At 32.9% G+C, this 13,776-nt stretch overlaps 1 protein-coding gene across 1 annotated transcript; it reads left to right on the top strand.

Moving 5' to 3' along the window:
- The first annotated feature begins 300 nt into the window (after window positions 1–300).
- On the top strand, window positions 301–1,023 carry LOC110927916 (cysteine-rich repeat secretory protein 38-like). The gene has a single exon (XM_022171239.2). The coding sequence runs from the start codon at window positions 301–303 to the stop codon at window positions 1,021–1,023; it is 723 nt and encodes a 240-aa protein (XP_022026931.1).
- Window positions 1,024–13,776: the final 12,753 nt, after the last annotated feature.

Genomic DNA, 13,776 nt, shown 5'->3' on the forward strand with positions numbered 1-13,776 from the left:
ATATAAAACAATACATCATATGCTAGTTTGCCACAGATTGACTTATTACATGTGCCACAAATTGACAAAGTTATATCTGGGTTTTGAGAAGAATTAGCATTATGATACACTTTCATAAGATCTTACCATTAAAAACCCAACAGAAGGTTGAAAACATCATAAGTTGAAAAGGTCTAACCTTTTACAATTGACCATGTATTAATTCTTAGGTTACGATGTTCGCCACCCAATAAATAGAGCATGCATACCCTACAAATCATACATACATACATGCATACTCATCATTCTTCATACAACAAAATGTCTTCATCCTTCAAAATTGGGGTCCTTTTGTTATTTCTCTTTGTCCAAATGGTTATTGGGGCTAACCCTCTCTACCACTTTTGTTCCACAAATTCTGGTAACTTTACAACTTATAGTCCTTATGATCAAAGCCTGAACAAACTCCTAGGTAACTTGCACTACAAAACCCCTCCAAATGGCTTTGGAATGAGCTCCGCGGGTCCATACCAAGCTCAAACCTTTGGTCTGTCTTTGTGTCGGGGTGACGTGTCAAGCGAAGTCTGCGCTTCTTGTTTTGTTAACGCTAGTGCTGAAATTCGCAAACGTTGTCCAAACAACAAGGCTGCAACCATATGGTATGACCAATGCCTCTTGAAATATTCTAGTAGTAACTTCTTTGGTCAAATAGACAACGAGTTTAAGTTTTACTTGCTCAACATAAACAATGTAAGTGATCCAACATTCTTTAACCTGGAAGCCAAGAGATTGTTGACCAGTTTGTCGAACACAGCGTACGCTGACCCAAGAATGTACGCGGCTGGAGTTATAGACCTCGAAGGTTCAAAGAAGCTTTATGGGCTGGTTCAATGCACTAGGGATCTTTCAAGTGGAAACTGCAAGACTTGTTTAGATAATGCGATCAGTGATCTCCCAAGTTGTTGTGATGGGAAAGAAGGTGGGAGGGTTGTTGGGGGGAGTTGTAACATTAGATACGAGACTTACCCATTTGTAAATGCTTAATTAATCTTATTGTTTAATAATATTGTCAACGATAAAATAGAATAAAAGTGTAATCAAATCTTTGTAACATTATTTGTTGTTCCCTATATATATATATATATATATATATATATATATATATATATATATATATATATATATATATATATATATATATATAGGGTAGGGATCCTAAGAGAAGTCCACCCTATATGAGAAACTTGAGAAGCATTCTGGACCACACATTTTTCTAAGCCTTTTGTAATATACACATATGTATAGTTTAAAATTGACTATATACATATATGTATATTGAGTTATACACATATGTATATAGTCAATTTTAAACTATACATATGTGTATATTACGAAAGGCTTAGAAAAATGTGTGGTTCAGAATGCTTCTCAAGTTTCTCAACTAGCCTATCACTTCTCACATGATCCTTATCCTATATATATATATATATATATATATATATATATATATATATATATATATATATATAGGGGATCGCTAGAATGAAAACCACCTCGAGTTGTAAGAACCGCGAGAACTACACCCCACGGAGGGGCGTTCGCCGCGATTTTTTTTTTACAAGTAGATGTGTGCATTATAAACACGGCCGTAAAAAATCACGGCGAACGCCCCTCTGTGGGGTGTAGTTTTTTACACCTCAAGTTTGGTGTTTTTTAATTTTTTTTCTTTTTTCTTTTTTTTTCACCAAACTTGAGGTGTAAAAAACTACACCCCACGGAGGGGCGTTCGCCGTGATTTTTTACGGTCGTGTTTATAATGCACACATCTACTTGTAAAAAAAATCGCGACGAACGTCCCTCCGTGAGGTGTAGTTCTCGCGGTTCTTACAACTCGAGGTGGTTTTCATTTTAGCGGCTCCCTATATATATATATATATATATATATATATATATATATATATATATATATATATATATATATATATATATATATATAGGGTTAAGTTCATTTGTGAACCTTACCTTATTTGTGAACAAAATGAACACATCTTGGCCCTTAATCTAGTTTAATATTTATAAGGGTAGGATTGTCATTAGACATTTAAGAATTATTTATTAATTAAATTTAATATAGATTTCATTTTGAATAACTAATGGCAGTTACCAAATATATATAACTTCTCCTACAATCTTGCATTCTAAAATTTGAATTCATCTTTTCAAAAAAAAAAAAAAACCACGTAAATCTTTATTTTCAATTGCCTTTCATTGTCTTCTTCCATATTATATGATAAATTAATAAATAATACTATTAAAAAACATATCAATCTATTGCTACACATACATATATGTATATTTCAGTTTGCCTAACTATAGTACACATGTGTACTTTGTCACCTACACATGTGTATTATTACAATCGTCAAGTTCACAAATTACACCATTTTAAAATCGATAGAAATACACAACATATCACAATGTTTTATGATGAAGTTTGAACAAATACACCTCTCATCGGTTCGTTTTACCCAACACACTTAACTGTAGAAAGCAATATATTGCATCACCTACATATATGCACAATTCAGTTTGTCCAACTTAAATACACATGTGTATTTCTTGAAAATATGGAGGCGGTTTTTTTTTCCATGATGAATTAAAATTGAATTACGAACTGAACATGATTGGGTGGTTATTTTTTCTGGTAACTGAACATAATTTTTAAGAACAAATAATTACAATACTGCCCTTGAGCAGTTATTTTAAATAAGGTTTTAGGTTTTTATTAATTAAAAAATCCTTTAAAATCTAAGATCATGGTCTCCTCATCCAACGGCTAGGATCTGTTCGTTTTTTTTCACAAAATTAACAATGTTCACTCTTGATCCCCACCCTATATATATATATATATTTATATATATATATTTCACTCAAAGATTTCATCTCTATTTGTATAAACATCATGGATTAACTTGGTCTAGTGACTTTATCTATGAAGCTGTCATCCGTTATGTTTGATCTTTCCAAAAGAATTTGAATATTATTTTTGACATCAGGCCATTAAATATTTATTGTTAATAATTTTAATGGAACTTCACAAGTATTTTTTCAACCAGATCAATCGCCTTGTAATTTAAAGTGAAGACAAAGTTTGTTGTAGTTGCATCCAAATAATTCCCTAAATATATTTAAATCAAGTTTATACTTAAGTACTCAATATAACATATTGCATTTCAATTCAAAAATTGACTAATTTAAATTCATAGGCGCTGAGTTTATATGCATATTATTAAATTACTTTATATAACGAGCGACCTCTGCCTTTGACTTAGTCAACATTTCTAACGAATGGGAAATATGTAATTAGTCGTTTAATAATCTCACTAAGGATAAATTAGTAATTCTATAAGAGTATTTTTAATGAAATGGATAAATGTGTAATACATGGGGTTTAAGAAGGTGAAACATGTATTAAATTTAGAGATTTGAAGAGGTATGGTCCCAAAACCCTACGCAAGCGCAGAGGACGATACCATAATTACACTCCAAATTCATCTCGAACAAACCTTTCATGGCTGCGCAACGAGTTTAAGCAGGATTCAGAAAGATCAGTCCTCAATGACCATGCGCCGAAGAAAGGAAAGTCAAATATTCAATTAATACCCTTGCGCGGGCCCGCGCAAGGGTACAATTAAGCTTGAAGATTTAACAACAAAAGACAAGCTTTGAACATATCGCGCGCATGAAATAAGGACTTGAACAAAAGGAATCTTTTCTGTTATGACAGAATGGACACGTGGCAAAAGATTAATGGTTTACAGTTGTAGATCTTCTAGAAGGCATTAAATGTTCATCGTGCACAACCTCATTCGGTTATAACCGAATGTGACGTGGCAATATCTAGAACCTTCATCTAAGTCACGATGATGACAACAATTTACATGCAGATCTAGATCAAACTACTTTCCACGTGGCATCTCCCTAGCTGTTGATCAAATCCACGATCCGTGTGCATGGATGGGGAGCTAACTGTAGACGGAAAAGGAGATTCCGTTATTTTCCTCCGTCATATTTTTGGCGCCAAACTTTGGCTATAAATAAGAGAATTCAGGTACAAGTTATGCATTCACTCTCACTTACTTTCACTCTTGCTACTTCATCTTCTTTTTGAGATCACTGTACTTATTCTCACACCGGAGGGTGGTCACGGAGAGAACCCCCATTCTCCCCGTGGCGAGGCTAACGGCGTTTCTGTTTTGCAGTGGTTTCCGGCGAAGTAGTGTCCAGCAGTTATCGGCGAGAGGATTAACCATTTTATGCAGAAACCCTACCCCACATCTGAACTAATTCCAGTCATTTAGATAGATCTCGTGTTTCTTCAAGATTGGAGAAATATGTAATAAGGCTTCGTTAGGTGGGGAAATATGTAATAAGACTTCTTTAGAAAGGGGATATATGTAATTAAATTTAGGGTTGGATAAATATGTAATAAAACTTCTTAGGAAGGGGAAATATGTAAAAATCCCTAATTTTAAAACCTAGCCGATTTGTAAATATGGAATACATAAAAGAGAGACATCTCACTTTTTAAAACCACACGAATGGTCTTTCTGGTTTTCCAAATTTTAGATTTGGCCACTAGTTTTCCAAAAGTATACGGATTGTTCTTACGGTCTGTACATTGGAACGCATTTAATCCCCAACTTTTATCAGAAATACATAGATGGTCCTTGTAGTTTGCACTTTATAAATTCGATAACTTGGACCTCTTGAAACCTTTAGAGTACAAACTACATAGACCATTCGTTTACTTTTGGAAAGCTACGGACTAAATCCAAAATTTTAAAAAACACATGGACTACCATGTACTTTACTCTTTTAAAACCCAAAACACATTACTTTTTTTAGACTTTCATTTTTCTGTTTAAGAGATTCCAGCATACACGCTTCCTTCACCATACTATCTAAAAAAATATATATACACGCTTGCTTCACCTACTTTTTTAAGAACAAATGTTACTTCTTTACACCAATAATTCTCCTTATTAAAGAGACATGTGCCTCTATCAAGTTGGCTACCCTATTATCTAAAGAAAATATAGTATAGCGTTTGTATATATGCTTAATTAGATGACTAAGGGCATGTTTGGCTAAGCTTTTTGAAACAACTTATTGACTTATTGGCTTTTTGAAAAGTCATAAGCTCTAAAATGATGTTTGGCAACCGGGTTATATGTGATGGGAAAAGTGACTTTTCCAAAAAGTCACTCCATACTGACTTTTCCAAAAAGCCAATAAGTAAATAAGTTGTTTCAAAAAGCTTAGCCAAACATACCCTAAATGCCTAAAATACCCTTTCCACTATTGGTCAATTGTATAGTTTGTATATGAAAAGTCAAAACCCGTTTACAAATAACTACGTCGATCTATCTATTCAATAGTTTACCCATAAGTTAGCATGCTGGATTATCCAGCATGGTGAAACCTAAATTTATGCAACTTCAGAATTGGCCAAGTTGAGCAGCTTAGAAGAGCTGTAAGTTTCACTATGCATCTATTTAAAATATTCATGTATGATTGTATCATAACAAAATAGGATGACATTTTCGTTGAACTCTACTGGAGTGTAAAAATGTAACATAAGATGAATTTTTTTGCACCAATTCTTTTAGAGTGAGAGGTTGGTTTTGTTCTTCTGGTAGTTTTACCATTAGATTTTGAAAATTTGGAGAGGTTATAACCAAAATATTATAATTTAGTGGGCACTATCTATAGTAGTTTTGCAATGAATTCAAGTGAATTAATAGCGTAGGCTTGTTTTATGCATGCGTTGACCATGGAATTACAGTTTATAAGAGTGTCTATCATTTATTTACCCTTTACAATAGTGTCATGTGTGATAGCTATAGCTCTTTGGTGGATGATTGGGCCTTGCTAGGGGTGGCAATAGTGATGGGTTGGACATGTTTGGGTCATAAGTTAGGATGGATATAGGTTAAGATAAGTTTGGGTTAGTATGGGTTTGTTAAGAAAAATGTTAGGATCGGTATGGGTTAGAATGGGTTTTTGTTAGGATGAGTTTTTTAAGAAAAAAGTTATGATCGGTATGGGTTGGAATGGTTTTGGATAAACATGGGTTTATTAAAGAGTAAGATGAGTTTAGGTAAATATTGGTTCGACTTTCGATGATGACAAGCAAAAAATAAAACATAAAAAACTAATAAAAACAAAAAAAAAATAACAAATTTGAAAAAATAAAAAATAAAAAATTTAGAAAAAAAAAATCAGAAAAAAAGAAGTCACACAAAATGTAAAAAGTAAAAATTTGTTAATAAAATAAAAAAAATAAGAAAAGAGTAGAAAATTTTAAAAATTCCAAAAAAAAAATAAAAATCCCCAAAAAAAATTCAGAAAAAACGAATAAAATTTAAAAAAAAACTGTAAAAAACAAAAAAATGTTAAAAAATAAGGAAAAAGTAAAAAAAAAATTTAAAAATCCAAAACTCAAAAAATTAAAAAAAATAAAAACAAAAATCCAAAAAAAAATCAAAAAATTCAGAACAATAAACAAAATAAAAAATTAAAAATAAAAAAATAGAAACAAAAAAATTAAAAAGATATTTTTTTTATTTTTTAAACTTTTTTTATGTTTCTGATTTTGTAACATTTTTTTATTTTTAATTTTTTTATTTATTTTTATTTTTTTATTTGAGTTAATTACATAGTTAGTCCCTGTAGTTTACACCATGGTTGCAAAGTCGCTAGGCGCTCCCTAGTCGGTCGACCAGGGAGTTAAGAGTACTCGGCCTAGGCGGAGAGTACTCGGACATGTTAAATTATAAAGAAGTTAGTTTTTGGAAATTAAATATATGTCTAATAACATAAATTTACTAATATTTATAACAAACTACGTAAAAATGATATTCATTCTTTATTCTTTATTCTTTAATATGATAGGCATAAAAGTTATATTTTATTTTTGTATAAGTTAAACTTAACCAGAATTGACCTACGAGATCCGATTCTGGTCGAGGTTGACCGCGTTTGATCGATTCCGAGTAATTAGGCGGAGTTGAGGAAAGTCGCATCGGCAGCCAACCTTGTAGCTACTACTCGGAGAGTACTCGGCCTTGGAGACCTTGTTTTACAACCATTGTTTACACAAAGTAACAATCTAAGGTACTACTAGTTTAAAATCACTTCATGGGGTACTAACGTTCTATTTTTTAGCATGTGGGTGTGTTATGCATTGTTATGGCTACTCTTTGGACGCTATGGAATTGGAGATAAATTTCAAGGTAAAGGACGAAATTCAAGAAGTAACTTTCCTGTGATACAGGGATAAAATGGAGTTCATTAGTATAGATAATTGGTTTGCTCAAGGAGTGAATATAATATTACTGTAAATTCTGGTGTAATGGCTTCCTTCTATTCTAGCTCCTGACTAGGAGATCAATATTTTTTTTTTTGGCTATTAATAAAGTTGTTTCTCTTACCAGTTAAAAAAACTAGAGTGTCATTACTAAGACTATACAGTGTGGATAAATGAGGCGTTACACGACATGTGGACGACACGTCAACACACATCAGAAAAGTGGCGTGGTCCAAAAACGGGGGGTGTGGGACGAGACATGGAAGAGTGGCATTATTTGACACGTGGCACTCACTTTTTGTTATTATTTTATATTCAAAAGTCAAAACTATAAAAATGTATTTAATTTTTTTTAAATATAGAGTAATTTACAAGTTTTGTCCTTTATGTTTACACCTTTTACAGGCGGTGTCCTTTGCTGTAAAAGTTAGACAAGTTTTATATTTAATGTTTCAAATTGCATGTTATGTTCTTTGAGCTAACCCAGTTAACTATTTCTGTTAAATCAAGGTTTTTTTGTAAGTTTAATAGGTAGATGAGGGTACTTTTGTGATTTTATCCATTTAATTAGAAAAACAAAAAAAATAAAAACATATATAAACTCAAAACACTTTGTTTCTCTCTCTTTAGTCTATCTCTATCTCTCTCTTCTTTCTCTCTTTATCTCTCTCTCTCTCATCCATCATCCTCCATAGACCACCACCACCATATGCCACCACCAACTCGCCACCATCGCCTTTGGCGACCCACCCCTCTCTCCCTCTTTGACTAACAACAAACAACAACCACTGCATTAAAGTTGATTCCCCCTGAAACTGGATGATGTTACACACTTAAGAGAGCGAGTAACTTAGGGCTTCTACTTAGAGAATTAAGATGAAACAAAAACACGAATCAATTGTACCTTTGCGCGATTGATCGAGTAAAATAAAGAATAGTCGGAGCTCTTGATCTCCAGTTGTAGCAGATATAGAGAAAACTTGATGAGAAGTCACTTTGATGAAAAATCTTTGTATAAAATCACTTGTGTCTTGAGATATAGCCAATTAGATTGACTCTCAACAACAAAGCATTCACGTATGCCTATAGTGATATATACATTTACGTTGTTGTTTCATTAATACCATGTATTGGGATACTCTCCCAAATTGAGGACCAACCCTCCACATAGTTTAAACAACATTGATGGTGGTAGAAGCATCTACAAGTCCATCACTATTGTAAATTTCCATTAATAAATTTTCTAAATTTATTAAAATTATTTACAATAATAACATATATTTCTTTCATATGTTATATTCTTTGAAAACTTATATGTGCATTTCTATGTTGATGCTCTCAACATTAGATAACATATCTCGTTTTTGTGCATTTCATCACAAACCATACACCATGTTTCTCACGACGCCGATATCCATTTGATGTTTGATTTGTGACTTATTACATAAGTCATGATCACAACCCGCTTGTTGTGTTTGTGTAAATTACTTTTTACACTTAGTACCAAATTGTGTATCCTTTTGACAAATTATTATTAGTCCAAAATAAATATTTATCTTTTATTATATTTAAACCATTTGTTTATGTGAAATAAACCGAAATGATAGTCTACCATTTATAATAAAATAAAAGTGGACAAAAAATAAAACGGATACACTAAAGATGTCTAAACATCAAATGCCAAAGTGTTATTAACTTCAACACTTTTGACCGAAATAAACGCAATTATTTCGTTCGGTGTCATGTTTTGAGGTACTCCCTCATCTTGGAACTCTAAACTTGAATAATCTCAAGTTGTCCAAAATATAAAATTGTTTACGATTAACTATTCGCAAGTAGTTAAACAACTTATTATGTTTATAACAACATCGAGTTGTTTTTCACAAAATAGTCTTTCCAAAACTATTATATGGTTCAAGACGTTTGTCACACCCCCAAAAATCCACATGCGGAACACCACCGCTTGGAGGCGTGACTGACCAGGATCCAGCCACCAATTATACTGAGCATTTAATTAATAGTAGAAATATTTAATATCCAAAGTAGTTAGCAACATCGTAGTTAAGTTCGAGTTAGTTTAACAAAACAGCGGAAGCATAAACCAAATAGTTTTAAAGATATTCCTTAGTTCAAGATAGTTAAACCCAACACACGGGTTTGACGAACACTACACATCCCCAAGCAGCAGCTCCTGAGTCACTGGTTACCTGCAAAGCATGCAGTAAGGGGTCAACAATAATGCTGAGTGAGTTCACTAGTTGTCCAGTTTTAGTTCACCAAAAACTTAAGTTGTTTAGATAAAGCATTTATAATCACGTTGTGGGGAGCTACCCCAGCTGTAAGCTCACTAAACTGTAGATACCGAAACTGTTGACGGAAAGTTGTTGTGCCCCGAGTCAATGTCTATCGTCATTGACCATGTTGCAAGGTCTACTAGTTCACGCCCGATCTCCCCCGGTCACGGTGTGAGGTTGTCAAACCTAATAGCGCTATCAACTAATAACCCGTTCACCCCCGGCGATTAATCGGTACTGTAAGCAGGGACTTAAGGTGATAGAGTTTCGTTTAGCATGGCTAGTTGTGATTTATAAATAATATCCAAACGTATCTCCCCCGGAGATAGTAATTACCCATTCTGATTTCCCCCGGAGTAATGGGTCAAAAGTGTTTTTCCCAAAGTAGGTAGTTTGTTCGTGTCCCTCCGCGGGACGCATGCTTTTAGTGTGTGAACTCACCTTGGGTTGCTCGGCAGATTAGGTCACTTGTCAAACACGTTGGTCACCACGTCCTAGCATGGTTACCGGTATAGGTCAGGTTTGGCGTACAAGCATTCACGTATAATCTACACATAACTAACACGTATCTTGCATATAAGTAAACAGTGGGTTATTGGGCCGGCCCTAACATTCACACATTCACACAGAACTTCAGCAACACATAGTCCAGTTAACAGATAGCCCATATTAACACATTATGGCCCAATAACCTAAGTGGACAGCCCAGTCGCAACCAGGTGGTCTCGAGTCGCAACCAGGAGGTTTCGGCTTGTCATGCTGTGGTTGCGAGTCGCAACTGTGTGGTCTCGAGTTGTCACGCTGTGGTTGCGAGTCGCAACCGTCGTAGTCTCGAGTCGCAACCGTTGCGGTTTCGAGTTGTCACGCTATGGTTGCGAGTCGCAACCGTGTGGTTGCGAGTCGTAATGCTGTCCTTTTCATGTTCACGTGCAGATTCAGATACATCAGTCCAAATTGTACTATGTAATCAGGCCCAAATCAAGTAATAGCCAATAAGGTTTCACTAACACTTTTCCTAATCTGACCATTAGTAAACATAGATCAAACATTGCCCTTTTTGAAATCTTCAAACCATATTCAACAAGTTCATCACAAGTTCATAGATTTCTAGGGTTTTCATCTCAACATAATCATACATTTTTGAACCGAAAATCACATATTTCATCAAGATCATCATGCAAGAACAAAGAAACATACATTTAGTAACTCTAACAAGGCTTGATCGGTTTAAACATTCCTAAACCACTATTCTTTAGCCATTTAAACATGTTATCAAGCTTTCATACATAAGGGTTTACACATATAGTCAAACTTCACAAATTATCCTAAAAATCATGCATAATACTTCTAACCAAGCACTTTCTAGTTCATAAACATTTCATTCATCAAACATACAAGGCATCCATTACCCAAAATAGAACACTAACCGGTTATGAAGAAAGAGTCGAAACAAAGGAAAGGAACCGAGAAAGTAGAGTGTCCGAATGATGATGAGCTTGACCGAGTTTCCTTGTGAGATCCGAGCTTGAATCGAAAGTTGGAAGAGATTGGGATGTTGTTTGGGGTTTCTAGTGAAAGAGAAAGAGGAGTGTTTGTGTGGTAACTAAAGAATGAAGAATGAGGGGAGGTTGGGATTTATACAAGGGATCTCGAGTTGGGCTTGGGGGTTTCGGCCCAAACCGGTTACGGCTCAAGAGGCCCACTCGAAACCGAGTGGCCCACTCGCAACCGAGTGGTTGCGAGTCATGGTCTCGACTCACATACACATATATATATATAATACATATATACAACACATATCATGCAAGAAGATCACGTTTTCATTTAATAACATATATATACACAAAAATATTACAAGGTGTTCGTTCGGAAAAACCTAGAGTGTCACAACGTTATACTTCTCGTGTAAGTATCGGATCACTTATACTTCGCAAAGACATGTTTTATTCGTTCAAAACATTTATCTTTTTTGCAAGTGTTTTAAAAATAAACTATATATTTATATTTTGATTAAAAATCAAAACAATAAACCTTATAATAGTTAATTAAATAAATCAAACTCGCTCGTTTGAAAAATAAAACGAATACACGTCGTTTTAATAGTTGGTTTATCATATTTAAACCATTTCTAACCGTTGTTAGATAATAACGGTTACCGATCGTTAAAATGAGTGGTTTGTATGATAACTAATTCTAATATGCTAATTAGAATTAAATGTTTATCAAACATTCAAAATATTCGTTTTTTTTTTTTTTTTTTTGTAAAGTAAACCATTTCTAACGCGCTCGTTAGAAATAAAATGAATATATATATATATATATATATATATATATATATATATATATATATATTCACTTTTGGTTTATTTAAATGAACGTTTTCTAACACGCTCGTTAGAAATAAACACAAACCTTTTCTAACACGCTCGTTAGAAAATATATAAACCGAATACAAATCATGTTAAATAATTTATCATGGTTAACCTGGTTCTAACCCGCTTGTTAGAAATTAACGATTGCAAATCGTTAAAAGGTTTCTAACACGCTCGTTAGAACTAACCGATTACAGAATTTGTTTCGAAGTTTATAAAAAATATAAACTATTTCTAATACGCTCATTAGAAATAAACAAATACGAAACCGTTTAAACATTTATGTAAAAAAACCGTTTCTAACTCATTTGTTAGAAATTTAAAGGTTCAGACGAAACCGTTACAAGGTTAATTATTATCCATAAATCGTTTCCAACTCACTCGTTAATAATTATTTGCAACAAAAATCTTTTCTAACACACTCGTTAGAAAGTCTGATCGTCTTTTAAGTAATTAGGTTTACAAAATCATCGTATCTAACACGCTCATTAGATATAATAGATGATATTAAACCTTATTATTCTATAAAATTCTAACACACTCGTTAGAATTAAACGATCATTTATTGCCATAGGCCGTTTTTTGCTTATATAAAATAAACGTTTTCTAACCCGCTCGTTAGAAAATTAAAAATTGCCAAAGTCGTTAAATCATTTCTAACACGCTCATTAGAAATAACTTATTACAATTTTTGTTTTGAAGTTTATAAAAAACTATTTCTAATACGCTCATTAGAAGTAAAAAAAATACGAAACCTTTTCAAGATTTCTTATTATCCAAAATAATTGTTTCAAACACGCTCGTTTAACAATTATTTGTAATAATAATTTTTTCTAACATTCCCGTTAGAAAATCTAAACGTCTTTTAAACTATTGTTTCTAACACGCTCGTTAGAACATCCAACCGTCTTTAAAACATTGTTCCTAACACGCTCGTTAGAACATATAGATGTTTTAAAACTTATTATTATACAAAATAATTATTTCTAACACACTTGTTAGAATACATAAATGTTTTAAAACTTGTAGTTGTATAAAAATATTACTTTCTAATACACTCATTAGAAAATATATGAGTTTCAAGACATTTAAACCAATATTAATATACAAATTAAAGTTTATAACATGCTTGTAATAAATAAATAAAATGTTACAAACATTTCATTTGTATAGGGTTACAAAATATATATTTCTAATACGCTCATTAGAAACTTTTAGTATTTCAAAAACATATTGAAATACATATTATTTTGTATATGGTTCGGTTTATCTAAACATGAACAAAAAACCCATGAACTGTAAAAACTTGAATCAAAACAGTCGTTTTGCAACCCGGTATTCGGATTAAAGATTGTACTCCAATCATAAAATTAATCCCTCATTGTACTAAATAAATATTTCCCAAAAAATATTTTCAAGATTTTAACAAAAATCCCATTAAATATTTTAACTTTCGTGAACCTAAATCCTTGTAGAGAAGGGATTTAAGATTGTAGCAACAATCTTCACGAAAGTCTGTTTTAAGATTGTAGGAACTAGGTTCACGTTTTATTAAAAAATATTAATAAAATAAATATAATAACGAGACTCTCGTTATTTGTGGGAAATTCGACTAGTACAATACCGGTTACAAAACTAAATAAACGAATATAAAATACAACTAAATTGTACCAATCTTGATTCAAAGCCAATGTCTTTGAAAACTTCAACCGCACCTACAAGATCGAAACTCCGCTGCAAGACAAGCAAAATTGTTGAC

The sequence above is a fragment of the Helianthus annuus genome, chromosome 3 (assembly GCF_002127325.2).
Source record: "Helianthus annuus cultivar XRQ/B chromosome 3, HanXRQr2.0-SUNRISE, whole genome shotgun sequence".
Classification (NCBI taxonomy): domain Eukaryota; kingdom Viridiplantae; phylum Streptophyta; class Magnoliopsida; order Asterales; family Asteraceae; genus Helianthus; species Helianthus annuus.

What these genes read in the sequence shown, in the direction of transcription:
- LOC110927916 (XM_022171239.2), top strand. Translation starts at nt 301, where the DNA reads ATGTCTTCATCCTTCAAAATTGGGGTCCTTTTGTTATTTCTCTTTGTC.